The sequence below is a fragment of the Ahaetulla prasina genome, chromosome 1 (assembly GCF_028640845.1).
Source record: "Ahaetulla prasina isolate Xishuangbanna chromosome 1, ASM2864084v1, whole genome shotgun sequence".
Taxonomy (NCBI): Eukaryota; Metazoa; Chordata; class Lepidosauria; order Squamata; family Colubridae; genus Ahaetulla; species Ahaetulla prasina.
In genome coordinates this window covers 369,894,683-369,918,917 of record NC_080539.1, presented here as the reverse complement: position 1 = coordinate 369,918,917, position 24,235 = coordinate 369,894,683, and the positions used below count along the sequence as shown (strand labels likewise).

Genomic DNA, 24,235 nt, shown 5'->3' with positions numbered 1-24,235 from the left:
CTCATTGAGGAGGGGAGTGGACCCTTTATGTTGGTGGGGTGAGAAGAGGGGCTTGGGAGGCCCCACAGAAAAGTCTCATGACGTTAAGGGCCATGAATTGAGAGGGGAGGAGGGCAGAGGGGTTTGAGGGTGGGAAAAGTGGAATTGGATTGGAAGAGATTTGCAAAATATGGGGACTGGAGGGGGGCCTATAAATAAAATAAACTCAGTTTCTCCCCACCCAACCTCTCTAGTTTTGCAAAGGAGCCTTTGACATAAAGGAAGGGGAAAGAGAAAGGGGGGGCCTTTGGGGAAGAGGGGAAAGGAGGGTTGGGGGAACCAGGTGCGGGAGGTGCAGCCAGAAGGGAGGTGGTGGGTTTTTTGGGTGGGGAGGAAGGGGGGTTCCTCTTGCAGGAGATATCCCCCCCTCCCCTTTCCCAAAGCAGCAACAGCAAAAACAAAAATCTTAAGGGGGGCAAGCCACGGAATTGGGGCATAAAAGGAAGGGCGTGGACCTGGGGCTGGGGAGAGAGAGAGAAAAAAAACCATATCTGGGCCATGGGAAGGTGGAGGTGGGTGGAATGGGCACCCCGGTGATCCCCTCTCCCCCAGAGAGGGGCACAGGCCTGGCTAGGCATCACCTGGCTGGAGGGGGGCCAAGAAAAGTGCACCCCAACCAATGGTGGCAGGGTGAGTGGAGAAGATGAGCGTGGGTTAAGAAACTAGTCCTCATTGAGGAGGGGAGTGGACCCTTTATGTTGGTGGGGTGAGAAGAGGGGCTTGGGAGAGCCCCACGGAAAAAGTCTCATGACGTTAAGGGCCATGAATTGAGAGGGGAGAGGAGGTCAGATGGGTTTGAGAGTCGGAAAAGTGGAATTGGATTGGAAGAGATTTGCAAAATATGGGGACTGGAGGGGGGCCTATAAATAAATAAACTCAGTTTCTCCCCCCCCCCCTTTCCCTTACTTTGCACTCTGATATCTGATGGATTGAAGTAGATGAAAGGAATGAAACCCGCCAGAAACCTAAGCCGCCTGCCCTCTGCTTGGTGGGAAATGAGTCTCCGCAGAGGGAAAAAAATAAAATAAAAGCTGATTTTTGTAGGATGTAAAAGAATAGAATGAAACGGGGGGGGGAGGGGGGAGGAAGGCCACCGGATTTCCGATTACAGGAAAGCAGGTTTAATTTTGCTTTTCAAAAGGAAGAAGGCCCAGACTGAAAACAACAGGGAAAGGGAACTTTGCTTTGCCCCACCCACTCAAAAAATTTCCTTTCCAGAGCCCAGGTCAATGGACTTAAAAGATTTGTGTGACCCCAGGTTGTGCTGTTGTGGTAAAGCTGTTCAGGATCTTGGGGGGGGTTGGGGGTTTGAATACAGCAAAAGTCACCAGATCCTAAAATAAAATCCGGCTGATGATTTTGTGTAGAAAAACCAGGAAAGAAAAGGAAGATCTTGCTTGGATAACTGAAGAGTTTTCCAAAGGACTGGATTTTGTAGACGTTATTGAAGAACGCCCCAAAATAAAAGTTTTCTAGCACCAAAGGGAAAATTAATGCATTAAATAATTTATTTTTTTTTAGTAAAAAAGTTTTATTTCCATTTTCCAACAACCTATTCAATATACAGTCTCTTATTCAACATTAGTCATTAACTTTCATTTGTTACTTATTCGGACCTGCCCAGCTACCACTTCCTTCCTTAACAAACCTTTCCTCCTCCCTTCTCTACTTTCTTCTACTTTCTTCATCCTTCCTCTCCTTCGCTTTTCTACATCCTCTCCTCCTTCCCTACTCTTCTCTTCCACCCTTTCTAACCCTCTCTCTTTCCCCTTTCTTCTTCCTCTCCTTTCCCCCTTTTCTACCTCTCTCTTTCCTACCTACTTTCTTCCTTCACTCTCTCCTCTCCCTTTCCATTCCCTTCTGAAATGGCAGCTGAGCAGCCCCGATTTCATTTCAAATTATTTCTATTTCTTAATTACATATCTTCAATCATTCCTTTACATTGATCCTTCATCTCTCCCCCCTTCCCCTCCCTCCCCCCCCCCCGAGACTTCCCAGAACAAAGTACAGGGTATAAGATTAACAATCATAAATTAAAATACAACATAAGTCATAATCCATTAAATAAATTAATGTAGGTGTAGCGTTCTTACTTTGGAGTAAAAATTTGTTTGGATTGGTGAGGCCCACATCCAATTAAGCCATAATGGGCTTTTCCCTTCCAATAACCTGAACTTAGCCGTTTGCGATTTGCACTCTTTGTGTTACAACTTAAGGTGGGTGATGTTTGGACTCTCCGAGGGTGACTAATTTAACAAATTTGTGTTTAAACAAGCCAGGGATTACAGGAGGCCTGCAACAGTGAATGCGGGTAGGTGGAAAAAAAACACAAGTAGTTCTCGATTTATAACAGTTCAGTTAGTGACCGTTCGAAGCTACAACATCACTGAGAAAAGGGACTTACAACCATTTTTCACACTTACAATCCCCATGGTCACGGATAGCTCAGGCTGGTAAAGCCTGTTATTAAGAACACAAAGCCTGCAATTACTGCAGGTTCAAGCCCGGCCCGAGGTTGACTCAGCCTTCCATCCTTTATAAGGTAGGTAAAATGAGGACCCAGATTGTTGGGGGGGCAATAAGTTGACTTTGTAAAAATATACGAATAGAATGAGACTATTGCCTTATACACTGTAAGCCGCCCTGAGTCTTCGGAGAAGGGCGGGGTATAAATTTTAAACAAAAAAAAAACAAAAAAAAAATTTACCTTTGGATGTTTGGCAAATGGTTCATATTTATGATGGTTGTAGGGTCCTGGGATCTTTTGCAACCTTTTGACAAACAAAGCCAGTGGATGCCTGATTCACTTAACAGCAGTGTTACTAACTTAACAACTGCCGTGATTCACTTAACAAATGCAGCAAGAAAAGTCGTTAAAATGGGACAAAGCTCACTTGACAGATTTCTCACTTAGCAACATAAACATTGGCCTCAATTGTGGTCGTAAGTGGAGGACTGCCTGTAATCTTGGTGGATCACTACCCAAAGCAAGAGATGGACTGATGCCCGCCAAAACCGCTAATCGTTGCAGTCGCTAAAGACAGATAGAATAGCTGGATGGCTAAAATCTGATGCTTCCTCTAAAACGGGGTCTCCAACCTTGGCAACTTTAAGCCTGGAGGACTTCAACTCCCAGAATTCCCCAGCCAGCTTTGCTCTAAAGCATCTGTTTGCAGTTGTCCAGATATCAAACTGATGCATCCAGGTGGACCTGGATTATATCAAAACAAACCAAATTACAGTGTACTCCTCGAGACCACAGTTGAACCCAAAATGTCTGTTGGTAAGCGTGGCCGTTGTGAAGTGAGCTTCCCCCCCCTTTTTCGACCTTTTTTGCCACCATTGTTAAGTGAATCACTGCGTTGTTAAGTGAATCATGTGGTCATTAAGCGAATCTAGCTTTTCCCCTTTTGACTTTATTTGTTGGAAGCCGGCTGGGAACCCCGGATACAGCAACTGTCATAAATACTAATCATTGCCAAGCTCCCAAAATGGTCATAAGTGTGAAAAGTGCCATTGTAACTTTGGTCACTAAACGAATGATTGTAAGTTGACTACCTTTTAAAGCAGGGGTCTCCAACCTTAGCAACTTTAAGACTTGTGGACTTCAACTCCCAGAGTTCCTCAGCCAGCTTTGCTGCCACAGGGAGGAGGGGGTGAAGCTATTTTCCAAAGCACCTAAAGGCCAGATAAGGAATAATGGATGGAAACTGATCAAGGAGAGATTCAACCTAGAAATAAGGAAATCTAAAGGAAATAAGCACCACTACACAAAATTTCTTTCTCGCACCAGCCTTGCTGGTCCCAAACAATTCTGCTGTTGCAAACGTATTGAATATTCTATGTTTGAGTTGAAGTCCACAAGTCTTAAAGTTGCCAAAGTTGAAGACCCCTGTTTTAAAGGGTCTTTAAACCAAGGGTTTTCCAGCCTCAGCCATTGGCAGGGGTGAGATTTCTGTTCCATTAATTCGCCACCCAGCGTGGCCCATTTGTGGAGAATTATGGGAGTTGAAGTCCACCTGTCTGGAAGTTGGGAAATGTAGTTTTCAAGATATTCAAGGCCTCAGACATCTCAAAAGAAATTTTCTGGGCCGTGCAGTGAGCAATTTAGGTAACCGCTTTTGGATGGACAGCTGGCTGTATCATGTATTTAATAATAAATCAATAAAAGCCAAATCTTGGCCATCAACTTATGACCACAATTGGGATTAAACTTCCGTCATTAAGCAGTGCAGGCGTGAAACAAGTTGCCTCCTATTGTATGATTTTTTCCCACACTTCTTTAGCAAATCATTGTGGTCATTAAGTGAATTGTGCAGTTATTAAATGAATCCAGCTTCCTCCATGGTCTTTGCTTGTCTGGGAGGGTTACAAATGATCCCCCAGGAATCTGAGACCACCGAAAATACATACCAGTGGATTTTGATCATGTGACCTATTGGGACACCGCAACGGAATCGTAATTAGGGCCTCTGGTGGCTCAACAGACTAAGTAAGTCTGTTATTAACAGCAGCTGCTTGCAATTACTGCAGGTTCAAGTCCCACCAGGCCCAAGGTCAACTCAGCCTTCCATCCTTTATAAGGTAGGTAAAATGAGGACCCAGATCGTTGGGGGCAATAAAAGTTGACTTTGTATATAATATACAAGGGATGAAGACTATTGCTTAACATTGTAAGCCGCCCTGAGTCTTCGGAGAAGGGCGGGGTATAAATTTTAAACAAAAAAAAAACAAAAAAATTTTTTACCTTTGGATGTTTGGCAAATGGTTCGTATTTATGATGGTTGTAGGGTCCTGGGATCTTTTGCAACCTTTTGACAAACAAAGCCAGTGGATGCCTGATTCACTTAACAACCGTTGTTACTTACTCGACGAAACCGCCGTGATTCACTTAACAAATGCAGCAAGAAAAGTCGTTAAAATGGGACAAAGCTCACTTGACAGATTTCTCACTTAGCAACATAAACATTGGCCTCAGTTGTGGTCGTAAGTGGAGGACTACCTGTAATCTTGGTGGATCACTACCCAAAGCAAGAGATGGACTGATGCCCGCCAAAACCGCTAATCGTTGCAGTTGCTAAAGGCAGATAGAATAGCTGGATGGCTAAAATCTGATGCTTCCTCTAAAACGGGGTCTCCAACCTTGGCAACTTTAAGCCTGGAGGACTTCAACTCCCAGAATTCCCCAGCCAGCTTTGCTCTAAAGCATCTGTTTGCAGTTGTCCGGATATCAAACTGATGCATCCAGGTGGACCTGGATTATATCAAAACAAATCAAATTGCAATGTACTCCTCGAGACCACAATTGAACCCAAAATGTCTGTTGGTAAGCGTGGCCGTTGTGAAGTGAGCTTCCCCCCCTTTTTCGACCTTTTTTGCCACCTTTGTTAAGTGAATCACTGCATTGTTAAGTGAATCATGTGGTCATTAAGCGAATCTAGTTTTTCCCCCTTTGACTTCGCTTGTCGGAAGCCGGCTGGGAACCCCGGACATAGCAACTGTCATAAATACTAATCATTGCCAAGCTCCCAAAACGGTCATAAGTGTGAAAAGTGCCATTGTAACTTTGGTCACTAAACGAATGATTGTAAGTTGACTACCTTTTAAAACAGGGGTCTCCAAACTTAGCAACTTTAAGACTTGTGGACTTCAACTCCCAGAATTCCTCAGCCAGTCCACAAGTCTTAAAGTTGCCAAGGTTGAAGACCCCTGTTTTAAAGGGTCTTTAAACCAAGGGTTTTCCAGCCTCAGCCATTGGCAGGGGTGAGATTTCTGTTCCACTAATTCACCACCCAGCGTGGCCCATTTGTGGAGAATTATGGGAGTTGAAGTCCACCTGTCTGGAAGTTGGGAAACGTAGTTTTCAAGATATTCAAGGCCTCAGACATCTCAAAAGAAATTTTCTGGGCCGTGCAGTGAGCAATTTAGATAGCCGCTTTTGGATGGACAGCTGGCTGTATCATGTATTTAATAATAAATCAATAAAAGCCAAATCTTTGCCATCAATTTATGACCACAATTGGGATTAAACTTCCATCATTAAGCAGTACAGGCGTGAAGCAAGTTGCATCCTATTGTATGATCTTTTTCCCACACTTCTTTAGCAAATCATTGTGGTCATTAAGTGAATTGTGCAGTTATTAAATGAATCCAGCTTCCTCCATGGTCTTCGTTCTCTGGGAGGGTTACAAATGATCCTCCAGGAATCTAACACCACCGTAAATACATACCAGTGGATTTTGATCACGTGACCTATTGGGACACCGCAACGGAATCGTAATTAGGGCCTCTGGTGGCTCAACAGACTAAGTAAGTCTGTTATTAACACAGCTGCTTGCAATTACTGCAAGTTCAAGTCCCACCAGGCCCAAGGTCAACTCAGCCTTCCATCCTTTATAAGGTAGGTAAAATGAGGACCCAGATCATTGGGGGCAATAAAAGTTGACTTTGTATATAATATACAAGGGATGAAGACTATTGCTTAACATTGTAAGCCGCCCTGAGTCTTTGGAGAAGGGCGGGATATAAATTCAAATTAAAAAAAAAATTAAAAAAAATTGTGAGGATTGGTGATAAACCATTTTTTTTTTTTTTTTGTTCAAAAAGTTTTTATTGGTCAAAAAAGGTATATACAAATACATATCAGGTATGGCAAATTTTCATTTTTCTTATCCTAGATAAGAATTTTACTCAAATTTTTTAACACATACAACAGCCATATGGCAAGCAGGTGACACGAAGTAGCTAAGTTTACAAATCTTACATACGCAATAAAGAAGGGTCAAGAATAAACAGAATATCATACAAAAGAGAATAAGGAAAACCAACACAATACCAAATATCTTTATCACTTCCTAGTTTTGGATCTCAGAACTCTGGGTTCAGCCTGACCCAACTCCAGGGCCGCAACAGCGGCAGGCGCCACCGCCCCCCGGTCTATAACCTCCCTTCTTCAATTCCTGGGTCATCTGATTCCAGGAGGGCTTTGTGTTCCTCCACGTAGGCCGTAGCCTCCATAATTGTACTAATTTTTTCGTAATGCCCTCCCGGAAAATCATCAATCCCTCTGGCATCAGCCATCTGAAGCCCACTCCCTTCTGGTACAATTTGCTTGACAAAAAGTAATATTTCTTTCTCATTTCACGTACCTGTCTGGGAATCTGCCTCAGAATGGCTATCTCCCTGCCCCTGTAAGTCAGTGCCCCACTCCTATGTTTTCTAAGAATTTCATCTCTCGTCTCTCTTCTCACAAATTTGACATGAACCTCTCTGGGAACTGCATGCGTGCGTGCATATTGTGAATTAACTCTATAAACTCGATCCAGATCCCAATTCATGAAATCAACACCTCTCCCAAGAAATTCTCCCAACAATTTAGTCACAACATCTCTCAAATCTTCTTGGTCCACTTCTTCCAAATTTTGAAACCTAAGGAAATAAGACATTTTATCCATCTGTAGTCCAAGCACAGCATTGCCTGTCGTCTCCTCTCTTTTCTGCACTGCCGCATCTCACCCTCAGACCTTCCACTTTCTGCTTGTTTTCTGCTGAGACTTGTTGAGTATCCTTTAAATCCTTTTGGATAGTCACAATTTCTGCTCTTATTTCCGTTTGGCCTCTTTGCAAATCATCCAGTTTCTTGTCCATATTGGATAACTTTTCCAGAATTCTCTCCATCTCTCCAGCAGTTGGTCTCTGACCTTTGCCATTTGGAAAAAAAATTCAAAATCCTCAGGCAAGCACAGTATCCTTGTAATTTCCTCCGGATCCACCAGGGGGCACTCACAGGAGCAACGAGTCCAGAGTACAGTTAGTCAACCAGGAAGCCGGAGGGAAGTGATGTCATCAAGATTCTCATAGTGAAGGCGGGAGCTGGACGCCACCACTGTTCCCCAGAGGAGGGGGGCCTCAAACCTCCCTCCTAAATTTCTCCATCACCTCTTCTCTCCAGAGCTCCACAAAACCAGTAATCTTCTTATTTTAAGTTCTCCTCTCTCCAGAATGACTCGTGCTCCTTCCAGCCGCAGGGGAGAAAACCCCCGCACTCCGGGCACTCCACTCGCGTTTACCGATATCCCCTTCCCTTCTCCATTCCTCAATTCTTCTCCGTTCCCTGTTCACCACCAGGCTGCTGCAGTTATAAATCCAAAGCCCCGGTGTCACCGGGCACAGCGGCCCAGGCGACGACCAAAATCATGGCGTGGCCCGTGGCCTCGAACCCCGCCGAGCCTAGGACGCGCCAGCATCGGTCCCCCAGTCCTGTATGTCGGCTGGGAGACCCCTGGCGAGCCGTCCGTGCGGCAGGTGTCCTTTTCGGAACACCTGGCCCCTGGGGGCCTCGGCGGCGGCCGGATTCGGGCGCTGGGGGCAAGAGAAGCCTCCAGACGACCCGTTGCCCCTGGACACCGGAAGTCGTCTCCGATTGGTGATAAACCATTGATGTAACTTCAGACATTCGTTAAATAAATATTCACAAGGGGTGAACTATTTGTACCGCCATCCAGAGTCCATTGGAGTTGGGAAGGAACAATGAATTTTAAAACAATCCAGCCCACTTGAGGGCAGCAAATAGATCTTTCCGGATCTCTTTGCTGCCATCTGGTGGCAACAGAGATTATTGCAGTCCGGATGGATGGACAGTAATGTGCATCGCTTTACCCAACAGGTGAGGTGAGTTGTGTTTGAATGATTAGATGCAGTCCAACCTGCAGGTAGAAATTATCCCGTTTTAGCGCTCGCCCCACGTAGAAAATTAATTCCTTCGAAGGAAAAGGCGTGTCCCAAAACGGCTTCGTTTTATGAAATTGATGAAGAGGAAGAAAAACCCCCCCACAGTGTTCAGAAATTGAGTGTCTGTCTCTGAACTTACCAACAACTCCCCCCCCCAACTCAGAAATGGTACATCCCATTGTTCCACTTACCACAGTCTACTTTGTGACTGTTTGAAGTTACGACGGCACTGATTTAGGACCGTTTTTTACACTTACGACCGTTGCAACGTTCCCCATGGTCATATGACTTGCATTCAGATGCGCTTGACAACTGACTCGCGTTTATGACGGAGCAACGTCAACGGGGAAGCCAGATTCACTTAACAACCGTTGTTACTTACTCGACGAAACTGCAGTGATTCACTTAACGAATGTGGCAAGGAAAGCTGTAAAATGGGGCAAAAGTCACTTGACAGATTTCTCACTTAGCAACATACATTTTGGGGCTCAATTGTGGTCGTATGTCGAGGACTACCTGTAGGCCTGAGATAGGATCTGTATTTTATCCTGCGTTGTTTTTTTTTTTTTTGTTTGCTTGCTTTTCAGGTAGCCAAAACGTTCATTTTATAATGAGATTTGTCTGTGTAACTCAAGGCAGCTCCCACCTCCTGTTTCCCCCATAACAACAACCCTGTGGGGTGGGTTGGACAGAGAAAGGGATTGGCCTAACGTCCGCCAGCTCCTGACTTCTTGGTTTTCTAGTTCAAAATCTCCGCTGCTAGTCCAAACCGGTTCTCAAAATGTTGCTGTGTAAAATATATTGAGGATTGATGATTGATTACATCTTGGATTATGTCGAATGATAGCTTGAGTAGTCTTGGTTAAGCTGAAACCAGGTGAAGCACATCATAATTTAAGGTGCGTTGTAAACATGGTCACCGTACCCCCTAAACCAGGGGTCTGCAAACTTGGCTCTTTTAAAACTTGTGGACTTCAACTCTGGGAGTTGAAGTCCACAAGTCTTAAAAGAGCCAAATTTGCAGACCCCTGCCCTAAACCACCATTTATGTCATAGTGCAGTGGACGGTTTCTTCGGTGAAGTCTTGAGGACTAGCATCCTGAGCAGGCAATTAACAACATACCAAATCAAACAATTAAAGCAGGCTCCCAGGGTCGTTTTTTAGTTGGCTAAAAACCCCTCACACCCCCCACCCCAATTCTGTTTCAGGCCTCTTCTCATCTGCCTCAGCAGTTGAAGTTCACAACTTCCGATTCCTGCGACCGGATTAAAGACGAGTTCCAGTTGCTGCAGGCACAGTATCACAGGTAAATCGCCCACTTTTCTCCAGCTTTCAGCCCGCGGTTGTGCGAACGATGATTTCTAGGCCAGGGTGTGGGAGCTGGTGAAATCGAAAAGAAGGTTGGATCCCATGGGGCTAACGCTGAGGCATAGATTTGCACCATTTTTGCTTATGAGGATCTCAGCAGCGTGCAAGTCTTGGTGCAGCGATGTTAAAATGTCACCGGGAGATCCTATAGAATAGTGTTTCTCACCCTCAGCAACTTCAAGAATTCCCAGAATTCCCCAGCCAGCACGTGCCTTAAGCTATGGGTGGACTTCAATTCCCGGAATTCCTCAGTCAGCAAGCTTTATGATTCAACGCCTTAAATCAGGAGTGGGAATTCTGGGAGTTGAAGTCCACAGTTTTACCAAGTGTGGCAAGCCCGCATTTGAAGTCAAAACATGCTTGCCTGCCAGTCTGTTGCAGATCATCCAGAGATCTTCTCTAAGAGATCCCAGTCTGATCCCCGGATCTGCCTCGCCTCTCTTTTTGAGATCCCTTTTCTATGTATTTGGCAAAGGACTCCCATTATTTTTGCAATAATCTGAAACACTGAAAATCGGATGCTTAAACATTTTTAAAATCCGGATGCAGTTGGAAACGGAGGCCTATTTTATAAACCGCATTTTGTTGTTGTTGTTTTTATAAAAAATAACTTTAAAAAAAAAAAAGCTAGAGGATGGTATGAGATCTCAAGCTCAGAAACAGGTGCCCGAGTTTCGCTCACCTGACTGGCAGACGCTACAACGGTCGTAAGTGCGAGGACCCCGTGATCGGTCACTTTTTTTTTCCCCGTGCTATTTTAACTTTGAACGGTCACTGAACGGAAGTCGGGCAGGGTTTCCAACGGCAGACAAGCCCGTTTCCCCACACACACACACTCACTTCATCCTCCCCTGTACCCACCTCCCCAATTTCCCTCTTTCTTAACAGCCTGAAGTTGGAATGCGACAAGCTGGCCAGCGAAAAGTCGGAGATGCAGCGCCATTACGTGATGGTAAGTTTCGCGCTCGCGATCGGCGGGGTCCTTCCAAGGAGAGCAGCGAGTCCTGTGAGGCAAAGCTGCAAATGGTTCCCGCTTCCCCTATGCCCCCCCCCAATACATAAAAGGAGCAGGGAGAACAGCCCCCTCCTTTGCAAACCAAAACAGAAGGACAGGACTATCTGTTCAAATGCAGGTGATAGGAAGCTCAAGGCCTCTATAAGCCAAATTTCCCTCTCACCCCTCCCCAGGAATCAAATCCTCTGAATTAAAGACTCCCCGCCCCCCCAATTACTGCCTTAAAAGTAGTTCTCAGTTGGATTATGTAGAGATTCTCAGTCATCCAGGCCATGATTGTCCCAAAGGTGCTTTTTTCAAGAGGCAACTGGACTTCCTTGTTTCGTTTCGTTTTTCTTTGAAGAGGTTTCACTTCTCATCCAAGAAGCTTCTTCAGCTCTGACTAGATGGTGGGGAACGGAAGGATTTATATTCCTTGCAGACAGCTGGTCATTTGCATCCTTTGAGAGGGTCGTTGAGGCTACTTGGAGGTTTACCTGTGTCCTCAGGGTCACCTGAGCGGTGCTCCTGGTTATTGTAGTCTGCAATTTTTTCCTCTGGGAATCCATTCCTTCTCCCACACCATTCCAAGGGTGTTTATGTCAGTTGGATTCTGGTTCTCGGTTCTTCCCCTCTGTCCAAAAACCGAAGCCCATTTTAATTTTATTTATTTATTAAATGTTTATGCCACCCATCTCACCTTTGAGCAATTCTGGGGGTTTGCTTTCCCTTCCCTCCTTCCTTCCTTCTTTCCTTCCTTCTTTCTTTCTTTCTTTCTTTCTTTTTCTTCATTTTTCTCTTTCTCTCTCTTCCTTCCTTTCTTTCCATCCTTCCTTTCTTCCTTCTTTCTCTCCCTTTCTTCCTTTCCATCCTTCCTTCTTCTTTCTCTTCCTCCCTCCCTCCCTCCCTTCCTTTCTTTCCATCCTTCCTTTCTTCCTTCTTTCTCTCCCTTCCTTCCTTTCTTTCCATCCTTCCTTCCTTTCTTCTTTCTCTCTCTCCTCTCTCTTTTTTCTTTCTTTTTCTTCCTTTCCCATTCTTTTTTTCCCCCTCTCTCCTTTCTCTTGAGGTCTAGAAACTTAAGGACGCCCCAGCGAGATCCCGAAAGCGAGAATAAGAATTCTGCTGCCTTCTGGAAGGAATTTTGTGTCCTCTGTTCAGCCTCTTATCATGTGTTGTTTTGGTTTGTTTGGTTTTTTGCAAAAAATAAAATAAAAAAGGAAGCTTGGGCTGTTTTGCATAAGTCACCCAGGCAGCTGCATTAGACCCTGGCTTATTTTTTATTTACTTAGCTTTTATCAGGACACAGTTAGCTGGCTCTCCTTGACTGCTGGTTGGAGGTGGCCAGCTGTGCCTGTTGCTGCTGCCAAGATTCAAGGTGATGGATGTTGTTAGCCTTGAGTGAAACCAGTTCCCAGGCCCTCCAGAAAAAGGCTGCCGCACCTTCTGTGGAGCACAGAGATAAGGCATAAAAATGCTTTGTATTTCCGAGGAAATTCAATTAAAAAGAAAAGGGCAAAAAAAACCAACAACAACCCACAGTTCTTGTAAGCACATACTAACCTTTCGTGGCAGTCAAGAAAAGCCACAAACTACCTCCTGCACCCACTTCTCCCATTTAGAAAGCAGAACCCCCGTGAGCCAAATTCTCTGCCTTGCCAAGTTTCTAGTCTTTAATAAGGAGTGTTTGAATTCTCCCAAGGCCTGCAAGAGCAGTTAAGGTGGGCCAGAAGGATTGTGAATTCGGGGGTGGGTGGGTAGGTGGGGTGTTGTGTATTTTTGCTTCATCCCATCCTCAAGGTAATTCCAGAGGCCCCCAAATCGACCGGGTGGCAACTTAAATAAATGTGTGGTTGCAAGGGTTGATGGTGGAGATTTTGGCTCTCTCTCTGATGTTAAGAGGATTAAAAATGTGCAGGATTGCTGTTTTAATTTTAATCTAGGTCAGCCTTTCTGCTCTTGGGCCCCCTTCCCAATTTTAAAAGTCACGGAGGACCCCAAACGGAGCTTTCGTTGGCATAGGTTGTATTAAAAATTAAAATGGACCCATTCGTAGCAAATTTATTTATTGAATCTGCTAAAAACGACAATACGAAACTCATTTGGTGTTCGCATCAATAAAATAGTTCTTGTGGAAAAAACCCTATTTTTTTTTTTAAAAAACCAGTGAGATGGCTGATGACATTTTATATTTTTGCAATATTTTCAATATCCAGCAAATCATTTTGATTTTTTGGGGGGGCCCAAGAGAGTTTTGGGAGATGTTCAAGGGTCCTCGAACAATATAAGAAACACCATTCTACTGAGTCCATGAATGGCATTTAGGGGAAAAACAGAATGTATAGTTGGTCCTCTATTTACAATCACAATTGAGACCAAAATTTCCATTGCTACGCAAAAACAGTTGTTAAGTGAGCTTTGCCCCCATTTTATGACCTTTCTGGCCACAGTTGTTAAGTGACTCCCTTGCGGTTGTTAAATTAGTAACATGGTGGTTAAATGAATCAGGTTTCCCCATTGACTTTGCTTGTTAGAATGTCGCAAAAAGGGGATCATATGACCCCAGGGCACTGCAACCGTCATAAATATGAGTCAGTTGCCAAGCATCTGAATTTTTGATCACGTGACCCTCGGAGGCTAGCTTTCAGTGTGAAAAATCTCATAAACTGCTTTTTTCAGTGATGTCATAATTGTGAATGGTCACTAAGCAAATAGTTGTAAGTTAAGGACTACCTGTAGAAAGGATGCATTCAGGCTTTCTGACTACAAAACCAGAATTTTCTTGGCATCAGATTTTGGAATTAACAATATTTCTCCATATGATCTACGACCATGAAGTCCTTAAGTTATGACTGTAATGGAGCCTGCCCATCGCAGTTCTAACTTGTGGCAGTAAAACAAGTTGTTTTTACGATTTCACAACCTTTTCTATGATGTCATTAAGCGAAGCACTGCAGTCATTAAATGAATGTCACAGTCATGAAATGAGCTTAGCGATTCATTCTGCAAATTCAGCCGTAAATTCAGTCTGGTTGCCGGGCGCCTGAATGGTCACTAAGTGAGTGGACACAAGTCAAGGACTACTGGTATATATTTTGATCATCTGTTGCTGGTGATTTCCCCCCCCCCCTGCTTAAATGTGTAGGTTGTGCAAGGAATGATTTAATGAAAAGCAGGGAAAATATTATTCCCAGTAAATAAATGAACGCAACACAGGTTTTGGGTTGAGAAAAGTTTTTTAATGCCTTGACTTCTTTTTTGGTTTGTTTTGGAAGGCAGAGATGGCTTATGATCAAACCTGAATTGATCCCGGTTGTGTCTAAAATCTTAACTTGGTTGGAAGGCTTCCAGGATGATCTGTAGAGTTACATCTTAATTCTGTTTCCCAAATTCAATTTGGGAGAAAGGAATAGCCTTCTCTTAAGCCAGGGGTCTCCAACCTTGGCAACTTTAAGACTTGTGGACTTCAACTCTTATTTATTTATTTTTCACATTTATATACCGCCCTATCTCCCTAGGGACTCAGGGCGGTTCACAGGCAAGTAAAAAGTACATATAAATACAGACTAAAATAACAATTAAAAAACTTATTCTACATAGCCGAATTATTAAAAACTATATAAATAATAAAACCCATTTAAAACCAGTAAATTTAAAATCTAATCCAGTCCTGCGCAGATGAATAAGTGTGTTTTAAGCTCGCGACGGAAGGTTCGGAGGTCCGGAAGTTGACAAAGTCCTGGAGGGAGTTCGTTCCAGAGGGTGGGAGCCCCCACAGAGAGTTGAAGTCCACATGTCTTAAAGTTGCCAAGGTTGGAGACCCCTGGTTTAAGCCAAAGCTGGCTTGTGGGCGGGGCCAAGGTCAAAGTGGGAGGGGCCAGGGCCAGGTGCAACCAAAATTAATATGCGCATATTATATACAGTTAAATCTTTGACTTACAAGCACAATCGAGCCCAAAATTTCTGTCGGTAAACAAGACCCTTGTTAAGTGAATTTTGCCCTGTTTTATGACCATTCTTGCCACAGTTGTTAAGTGAACCGCTGCAGTTGTTAAGTTAGTAACGTGGCTTTTAAGTGAATCTGACTTTGCATGTCCAGAAGGTCACAAAAAATGATCACTGGTCAACCGTCATAAATACATTCCAGTTGCTAAGTGTATCAATTTTTTTTTTTTAATTTGCATTTATATCCCGCCCTTCTCCGAAGACTCAGGGCGGCTTACACTATGTCAGGCAATAGTCTTCATCCATTTGTATACTATATACAAAGTCAACTTATTGCCCCCAACAATCTGGGTCCTCATTTTACCTACCTTATAAAGGATGGAAGGCTGAGTCAACCTTGGGCCTGGTGGGACTTGAACCTGCAATATTGCAGGTTCAATTTTTATCATATGAAAACAGGGGTGCTGGTCGTAAGTGTGAGAAACGGTCATAAGTCCTTTCCCCCCCCCCAAAGTTGCCGTTGTAACTTTGAATAGTCAGTAAACGAACTGTTGTAAGTCGAGGGCTAACTATGCAAACTTTTTTTTGGTTCACCCATTTCCTTTCCTCTTAAATCTTGTTTTCTCCTTTTCCCACATTCGTATCTTCTCTTACCCCAACACTCTTTACAGTAAAACTATTTTAATAATAATAATTTGCTGGCCACAAAAGGGAGCTTTGATTTAAATCCCGTGCCAGGAAGGAATTTTAATTGTGGGTGTGGCAAAATTGCAGGCGCGTGGAAAGGGCAGAGAAATGTTTTGTGTGCTTTTAACTCTTCTAAAATTCAGACGGCTTTTTTTTTTGTTGTTGTTAAGTTTCCTGTTGCTGAGAATCATAGAATCGTTGAATAGGAAGGGACTTCCAAGAGTCATCTAGTCCAGCCCTTTGCAGTGGGCAGGAAAACCAGTTAGTGTGATAGAATTGTGGACTGGGAAACAGACCTCCAAAGGTCATTTAGTCCAGCCCTTTGCAGTGGGTAGGGAAACCAGTTAGTGTGATAGAATTGTGGACTGGGAAACAGACCTCCAAAGGTCATTTAGTCCAGCCCTTTGCAGTGGGTAGGGAAACCAGTTAGTGTGATAGAATTGTGGACTGGGAAACAGACCTCCAAAGGTCATTTAGTCCAGCCCTTTGCAGTGGGTAGGGAAACCAGTTGGTGTGATAGAATTGTGGAGTGGGAAGGGACCCCTAAAGGTTGTCTATTCCGCCCCTTTGCCAATGGGCAGGAAAATCAGAAAGCGTCAAGAATTGTGAAGGGGCTTCCGAGGGTCATCTAGTCCAGCCCTTTGCAATCCTAGAATCTTAAAATCCTCCAGAGACAAGAGAATCCACAACTGTGTTTGTTTCTAATCTTGTCGCACGTGGGCCATTGCTAGCCTTAGAGCAGGGGTCTCCAAACTTGGCAACTTTAAGACTCGTGGACTTCAACTCCCAGAGTTCCTCAGCCAGCAAAGCTGGGAGTTGAAGTCCACGAGTCTTAAAGTTGCCGAGGTGGGAGACCCCTGCCTTAGAGGAGCTGTGTCCAGCCATGATCATAATATGGAGTACCTCCCTCTTTGTAAAATCGGGAGATGAGTTCAAATCTGTATGGACAAACTCCAGAAATTAGGAGATGGGAAACAGGCCTAGATTTCATCTTAACAAGCATATATTTTATTTATTCTTTTTTCTCTTTTTTCCCCCCCCCTTTCCAGTATTACGAGATGTCCTATGGCCTCAACATCGAAATGCATAAGCAGGTGAGATTTTAAGATGGTTATTGGTTAAGGGACTTTTAAGGCCGCCTTATACAGGTAGCCCTCGACTTAACAATCGAGCCCAAGAACTCTATGGCCAAATGAAACATTCGTTAAGCGAGTTTGTCCCATTTTATGACCTTCCTTGCCACCGTTGTTAAGTGAATCGCGTTAAACTAGTCAAACTGTGGCTAAGTAAGCATTTAGGGGAAAAACAGAAGGTATAGTTGGTCCTCTATTTACAATCACATTTGAGACCAAAATTTCCATTGCTAAACAAAGACAGTTGTTAAGTGAGTTTTGCCCCATTTTATGATCTTTCTGGCCACAGTTGTTAAGTGAATCACTTGCAGTTGTTAAATTAGTAACATGGTTGTTAAATGAATCTAACTCCCCCATTGACTTTGCCGGTCCAAAGGTCACAAAAGGGGATCACGTGACCCCGGGACTGCTGCTGTCATAAAATATGAGTCCATTGCCAGATGTCTCGAGTTCTGATCGTGTGACCATGGAGAAGTGGCCATTAGGCATGAAAAATAAGTCGCTTTGTTTTCAGTGCCGTTGTAACTCTGAACGGTCACTAAGCAAACTGTTTTTAAGTCAAGGACTACCTGTACGTGCAGTTGAAGCAGGAATGGGTTTTTCTTGCCTTATCTCCTCCCTTGAAGAGCATTTTAGGTCATCGGCTACGTGCTGTTTTAGGTTATATTCGGAGCCACTGCCCCACCCCTTCTAACAAGCAGAGCCCTTACAAACAACCAGGCGTGTCCGCCAGACACTAGCTAAACATAATTGAAATTTCATTTAAATGACATTTAAATTAAATTGCAGCTAATCCGATTTGTTCCTCATCTACCTGTTCTGACTTCCTTTTGCAAGGATCTGCAGGCCGCACCTGGTCTTTTCAAGATGCCGTGCTAAGGCAAACAAATTTAATTAAAAGCTGGGTTTATTAGCTCCGCCCAGCTCGTTTCTGTATCCGTGTCTTAATATTACGATTTTTTTAATTGAAATGCAATTTTAGGCTACCGTGCAGCTCAGGAATGAATAACCATGGCTCCTTTACGGCCTCTGGACTTCAACTCCCAGAATTCCCGAGTCAGCCACGCTGGTTTAGGAATTCTGGGAGTCGAAGTCCACATAATACTGGCTCAGGAATTCTGGGAGTTAATGTTCATCAGTTGTAAAAGGGCCATAGTTACCCACAACTGGTGTAGCCCAGTAAACTTCTGCCAGCTCTTCTAACACCTGTTGTTAAACCACGAAGCTGACTGCATTTTTTTATTTTTTATGAGAAATTATCGTGGGGTTGGACCGTGTGAAATTACAATTACAATTCCCATATCCCTTTCTTAGGAGAACCAGAATCCCCCCCCCCCCCCAAAAAAAAAACTCGTTTCCCCTTTTCAATGGGGACTTTGGGAAATTTCACTTAGCCACTAACTGCATCAGTGTTTTTCAAAATGGTGGCTTTTAAGATGGGTGGACTTCAACTCCCAGAATTCCCCAACCAGTGTGCTTTAAGATGGATGGAGTTCAACTCCCAGAATTCCCAAGCCAGCAAGCTTTAAGATGGTGGACTTTTAACTCCCAGAATTCCCTGGCCAAAATGGCTGACTGTGTAATTCTCTGGAAGTAAGTCCATCCATCCATCTTTTTTTTTTTTTTTTTTTTTTTTTGTCACAACAGTATACACAAACATCGACATAAAACAACAACACATCATAAAAGAAGTATATATATATATAAGCAAAAGTATGCAACAACTATGTTAATTTGATATAATGAAGGGAACAATAGGATAGGAACGGTAGGCACTTTTGTGCTCTTATGCACGCTTAAAATCACCAATTTGAGAAAATTCCCATCTTCACTTTGGCCATTGTTTTTGTTCATTTTTACCTCAAATTGTTTCCCATGCTGCAAAAATTGGCATGGTCCGCGCACGGACTTGCGTGCATTCACACAATCCAGCCTCCACAAATCGGTTGAGGGTTCAAAGTGTGTGTGTGAAACCAGAAACCCGATGAACCTCCCTGGGATGCGTCTTTGAACGTGTTTGTACTGAGGCGGAAACGTTGCCCATCGTTCGGGAAGGTCCACTAAAAAGTGTGTCACCTTCGCACCAGGCAAAAGACGCAACCCATGCGCATTTTGTCACTTGCAGCCTGTCCGACAAACACCGTTAACGACGTCCCTTGCAAAATGCTGCAGTGATGTCATTGGGTTTGGAGTTTGGGTGGTTGCTGCCACATAAACGCCACTAGCACATCGTGTTTGTTTTTTTGTCGCCTTGTGCCAAGCAGTTGATTGAAGTACCCTCCTCCGGGTTAACCTTGTGTGTCATCTTCCGTTTCAGGCTGAAATTGTCAAGCGGCTGAATGGCATTTGCGCCCAGGTTTTGCCATATCTGTCGCAAGAGGTAAAATTCCCTCTTTCTTTGTTCTGGAATTTTTATTTTTATGAGAAATTATCGTGGGGTTGGACAGTGTGAAATTACAATTACAATTCCCATATCCCTTTTTTAGGAGAACCAGAATCCCCCCCCCCCAAAAAAAAACTCGTTTCCCCTTTTCAATGGGGACTTTGGGAAATTTCACTTAGCCACTAACTGCATCAGTGTTTTTCAAAATTGTGGCTTTAAGATGGGTGGACTTCAACTCCCAGAATTCCCCAACCAGTGTGCTTTAAGATGGATGGAGTTCAACTCCCAGAATTCCCAAGCCAGCAAGCTTTAAGATGGTGGACTTTTAACTCCCAGAATTCCCTGGCCAAAATGGCTGACTGTGTAATTCTCTGGAAGTAAGTCCATCCATCCATCTTTTTTTTTGTGTGTGTCACAACAGTATACACAAACATCGACATAAAACAACAACACATCATAAAAGAAATATATATATATATAAGCAAAAGTATGCAACAACTATGTTAATTTGATATAATGAAGGGAACAATAGGACAGGAACGGTAGGCACTTTTGTGCTCTTACGCACGCTTAAAATCACCAATTTGAGAAAATTCCCATCTTCACTTTGGCCATTGTTTTTGTTCATTTTTACCTCAAATTGTTTCCCATGCTGCAAAAATTGGCATGGTCCGCGCACGGACTTGCGTGCATTCACACAATCCAGCCTCCACAAATCGGTTGAGGGTTCAAAGTGTGTGTGTGAAACCAGAAACCCGATGAACCTCCCTGGGATGCGTCTTTGAACGTGTTTGTACTGAGGCGGAAATGTTGCCCATCGTTCGGGAAGGTCCACTAAAAAGTGTGTCACCTTCGCACCAGGCAAAAGACGCAACCCATGCGCATTTTGTCACTTGCAGCCTGTCCGACAAACTGTTAACGACGTCCCTTGCAAAATGCTGCAGTGATGTCATTGGGTTTGGAGTTTGGGTGGTTGCTGCCACATAAACGCCACTAGCACATCGTGTTGTTTTTTTTGTCGCCTTGTGCCAAGCAATTGATTGAAGTACCCTCCTCCGGGTTAACCTTGTGTGTCATCTTTCGTTTCAGGCTGAAATTGTCAAGCGGCTGAATGGCATTTGCGCCCAGGTTTTGCCATATCTGTCGCAAGAGGTAAAATTCCCTCTTTCTTTGTTCTGGAATTTTTATTTTTTATTTGTTTGATTTTTATTTATTTATATCCCGCCTTTATTGTTTTTACAAATAACGCAAGGAGCAAAAATATCCAAATCCAGCAAAATATCCAAATCCAGCAAAAATATCCAAATCCAGCAAAAATATCCAAATCCCTTTCTCTTCTGGTTTTCCCCACAACAAGACCTATGACTGGCCCAAGGTCACTCTGGCTTTCATGCCTAAGGTGAGACTAGAACTCAGTCTCCTAATGATTGGCTCAAAGTCACCCACGGGATTTCATGCCTAGAACTCCCAGTCTCCTGGTGATTGGCCCAGAGTCACCCAGTTGACTTTCATGCCTAAGGCAGAACTAGAATTCACTGACTCCTCCTACTGAATGGCCCAAAAGTCACTCAGCCAGTTTTAATGCTAAGGCAGAAGTAGAACTCACAGTCTCCCAATGACTGGCCTAAAGTCGCCAAGCAGCTTTCATGCCTAAGGCGGGACTAGAACTCACAATCTCCTAATGATTGACTCGAAGCCACCCACCCAGCTTTCATGCCTAAGGTCCAAAATAACTCAGCTGGCTTTTACGCCTAAAGTGGGACTAGAACTCACAATTTACTGTTGGACAGTCCAAAATCACCCAGCTGGCTTTCATGCTTAAGGCAAAACTAGAACTCAACTATCACCTGGTGGACAGTACAAAATAATCCAGCCAGTTTTCAGGCTTAAAGCGGAACTAGAACTTGCTGTCTCAGGGTGGACAGTCCAAAATCACCCACCTGTCTTTCATGTCTAAGGAGAAACTAGAATTCACGGTCTCCTGATGATTGGCTTAGCATCACCCAGCCAGCTTTCATGCTTAAGGCAGAACTCACCCTAATTTGGCTGTCTCTGCTTGCCTTAATTAAGGGACTTGTTTGCCCCATTATCTGAATCTTCACCTTTTCAAATCTCCCCCTGCCCTGCTTCAGTGAAGGAGCGTAGGTTGCCTTGGAAAGTTCTCAGCTTATAACGGCCGATATTTGAGGAGGTGGGGGGTTCCAAACAGCCCGGAGTCCCTCTTGAGGACAGAGTTATGGCTTTTCCTGGGACCTTCTGGTGGAGTTGAACAAGAGAGAATTGGCAGAATAATAACGATACAAAGCCAAGATAGGAACAACGGTCGTCGGTACCTTGGGTGCAATTCCCGAAACGAGCACCATCACCGGCATTGACAAAATCCCCACCAGTCAATTGCAAAAAGGCAGCTTTGCTTAGAGCGGCTGACATCCTACGACGGTACCTTCAGCACCATCAAGCATTCCCATCTGCCTATCCCAGGTCCTTGAGCAAGACCAAAAATGCCAAATTTTGGGATAACATCTTAATTAATAAGGGAAATGCCATTTTCTGGCAGAAATTGGCTATATAAAACCACACTGCCTTTTCCCCCCACCCCACTCTGTCGTTGATCCTCCTGCTGATTGGTTTGTGTCATCTTCTAATTGTCTTCTCTTTCTCCTCCTTCCCCCCCTCCCATGTTCCCACCCACCCAAGCACCAACAGCAGGTCCTGGGAGCCATTGAGCGTGCCAAACAAGTGACAGCCCCTGAACTGAATTCCATCATCCGGGTCTGTAATGCTCTTTTTTGTTAGAAGTGATGAGAGGGGTGGGGTCTTGGGCATGTCCCATGGGTTGGGCTTCAAAAATTTTAGCAAGGGGTTCTCTGGGTGAGCGTGGCCATATTGGCCTCCTGCACCACAGCACGGGGGGGGGCGCATTTTTGCCCTTCCCCGGGCTCTGGAGGCTTTCCCAGGCTCTGGAGGCTTTCCCAGGCTCTGGAGGCTTTCCCAGGCTCTGGAGGCCAGAAACGGGCCTTTCCCGAACTTCCGGTAGGCCCGTTTTTTGCCCTACCTGAGCCTCTGCACGCGTGCCCTGTACTTACCTGCATTCAAAATGGGCCGCATAGGGACTCCTGGGAAGGGTGGGGCGGGGTGGGTGGGGCCAGCCAGGAATGGGATCTGGGGGTTCTCCGCACTGCACAGAATCTTAGCTAGAGGTTCGCCCGAACCCCCAGCAGCGAACCCCTCGATATAACCATTAGGAGCTCTCCCTGTTTTCATACATCTTAATGTTTGATGGGCACACGGCTTTGTTAATTTAGAGAAGGAGGGCAACCAAACTTGGCAACTTTAAGACCTGTGGACTTCAACTCCCAGAATTCCCCAGCCAGCATGGCTGGCTGGGGAATTCTGGGAGTTGAAGTCCACAGGTCTTAAAGTAGCCAACTTTGGAGATCCCTTATGTACGGGTAGTCCTCGACTTAACAGCAGTTCACTTAGCGACCGAAGTTACAGCAGCACTGGAAAAAAGTGACTTAGGTGACCATTTTCCCCGCAACTGTTAACAGCATCCCCATCCTCCCGTGATCTATATTTGGATGCTTGACAACGGACTCGTATTTATGACGGTTGCCATGTCATGTGATCTCCTTTTTGCCGCCACCTGACAAGCCAAGTCGATGGGGAATGCTGTTGTAAACAGGAAATAATCAAATGGATCTTTGAGGGATTGTTTGCCTCGGAGTCTTACTTGGTTTGGGGGTGTTACTTGGAGCTGTTCAATTTTGACATCTTTTGACTCCTCTTTCAAACCGGGCAAAGTCCATATTGTGGATAGAGATGACCACTGGTTTGAAAGAGGTCAACAGCCCTTTCTCAACATAATGGGAGTGATACTACATCACCCATCTCCTGTTTACAACACAGTCCTTTTTCAGCAGTTCCAAGAAGGCTCCACACACCCCATTTTCATTATTGAGGTGATTTTGAGGTAAACCTCCATGTGGCCTCAACGACCCACAGATAGCGTGCTAACGGCCAGGTGACTGCAAGGAATAATAATAATAATAAAAATAATAATAATAATAACATTTTAATTTGTATACCGCCCTTCTCCCGAAGGACTCAGGGCGGTTTACAGCCACAATAAAATACAAAAAACAACACATACAATGCTAAAAACAAACATTAAAAAACTTATTCAATTGGCCCCATTTAAAATACAATATCAGTAAAATTAATAAAAATTTAAACCCATAAAAATCCATTAAAAATTTTAAAAAATTCAAGCCGGTCCAGCAAGACGAAATAAATAAGTTTTAAGTTCACGGCGAAAGGTCCGAAGGTCTGGTAGTTGTCGAAGTCCAGGGGGAAGTTCGTTCCACAGGGTAGGAGCCCCCACAGAGAAGGCCCTTCCCCTGGGGGCCGCCAGTCGACATTGCTTGGCTGACAGCACCCTAAGGAGTCCCTCTCTGTGAGAACGCACCGGTCGCTGGGAGATAGAAGATGGCAGTAGACGGTCCCGTAAATATCCCGGTCCTAAGCCATGGAGCGCTTTGAAGGTGGTCACCAATACCTTGAAGCGAATATTCGTCCTTCCAACTTCCTTCCGCTCAGTCAGAACTGAAGAAGCTTCAGGGATGAGAAGCGAAACGTCTTCGAGGAAAAACAAATTCCTTTTGAAAAAGCACCTGTCAAGGTTCCAAATGAATGAACCCAACCAGGGGCGGGTTTCAAAACCCATCGCAACCGGTTCGTTCATGGTCAGAAGCGTTCAGGCGGGTGGGTGGAGCTTCCCGCCGCTGCTACCAGTTCTCCCGAACCGGGGGGAACCGGTAGTAACTCACCACTGAACCCAACCAATCCAGCAACTCTGAGACTTTTGGCTTTTTTTTTTCATTTCAAATCTTTATTGTCAGTGCACAACATATGTACAATGAGATTGGTTGAGCTCCCTCAGTTCATCCCCCCCCCCC

At 44.4% G+C, this 24,235-nt stretch overlaps 1 protein-coding gene across 3 annotated transcripts in view; it reads left to right on the top strand.

Annotated features, from left to right (window-relative positions):
• Positions 1-24,235, top strand: part of TLE5 (TLE family member 5, transcriptional modulator) — a 34,225-nt gene that overhangs the window by 2,539 nt on the left and 7,451 nt on the right. For 2 of the 3 annotated variants that reach the window (XM_058163578.1, XM_058163577.1), the window contains exons 2-6: positions 9,979-10,076; positions 11,027-11,090; positions 16,811-16,855; positions 19,212-19,274; positions 21,975-22,049. In XM_058163578.1, the coding sequence (XP_058019561.1) occupies positions 9,979-10,076; positions 11,027-11,090; positions 16,811-16,855; positions 19,212-19,274; positions 21,975-22,049 (345 nt within the window). The remainder of the gene's footprint in view (positions 1-9,978; positions 10,077-11,026; positions 11,091-16,810; positions 16,856-19,211; positions 19,275-21,974; positions 22,050-24,235) is intronic. The other variant, XM_058163579.1, reaches the window with a different exon arrangement.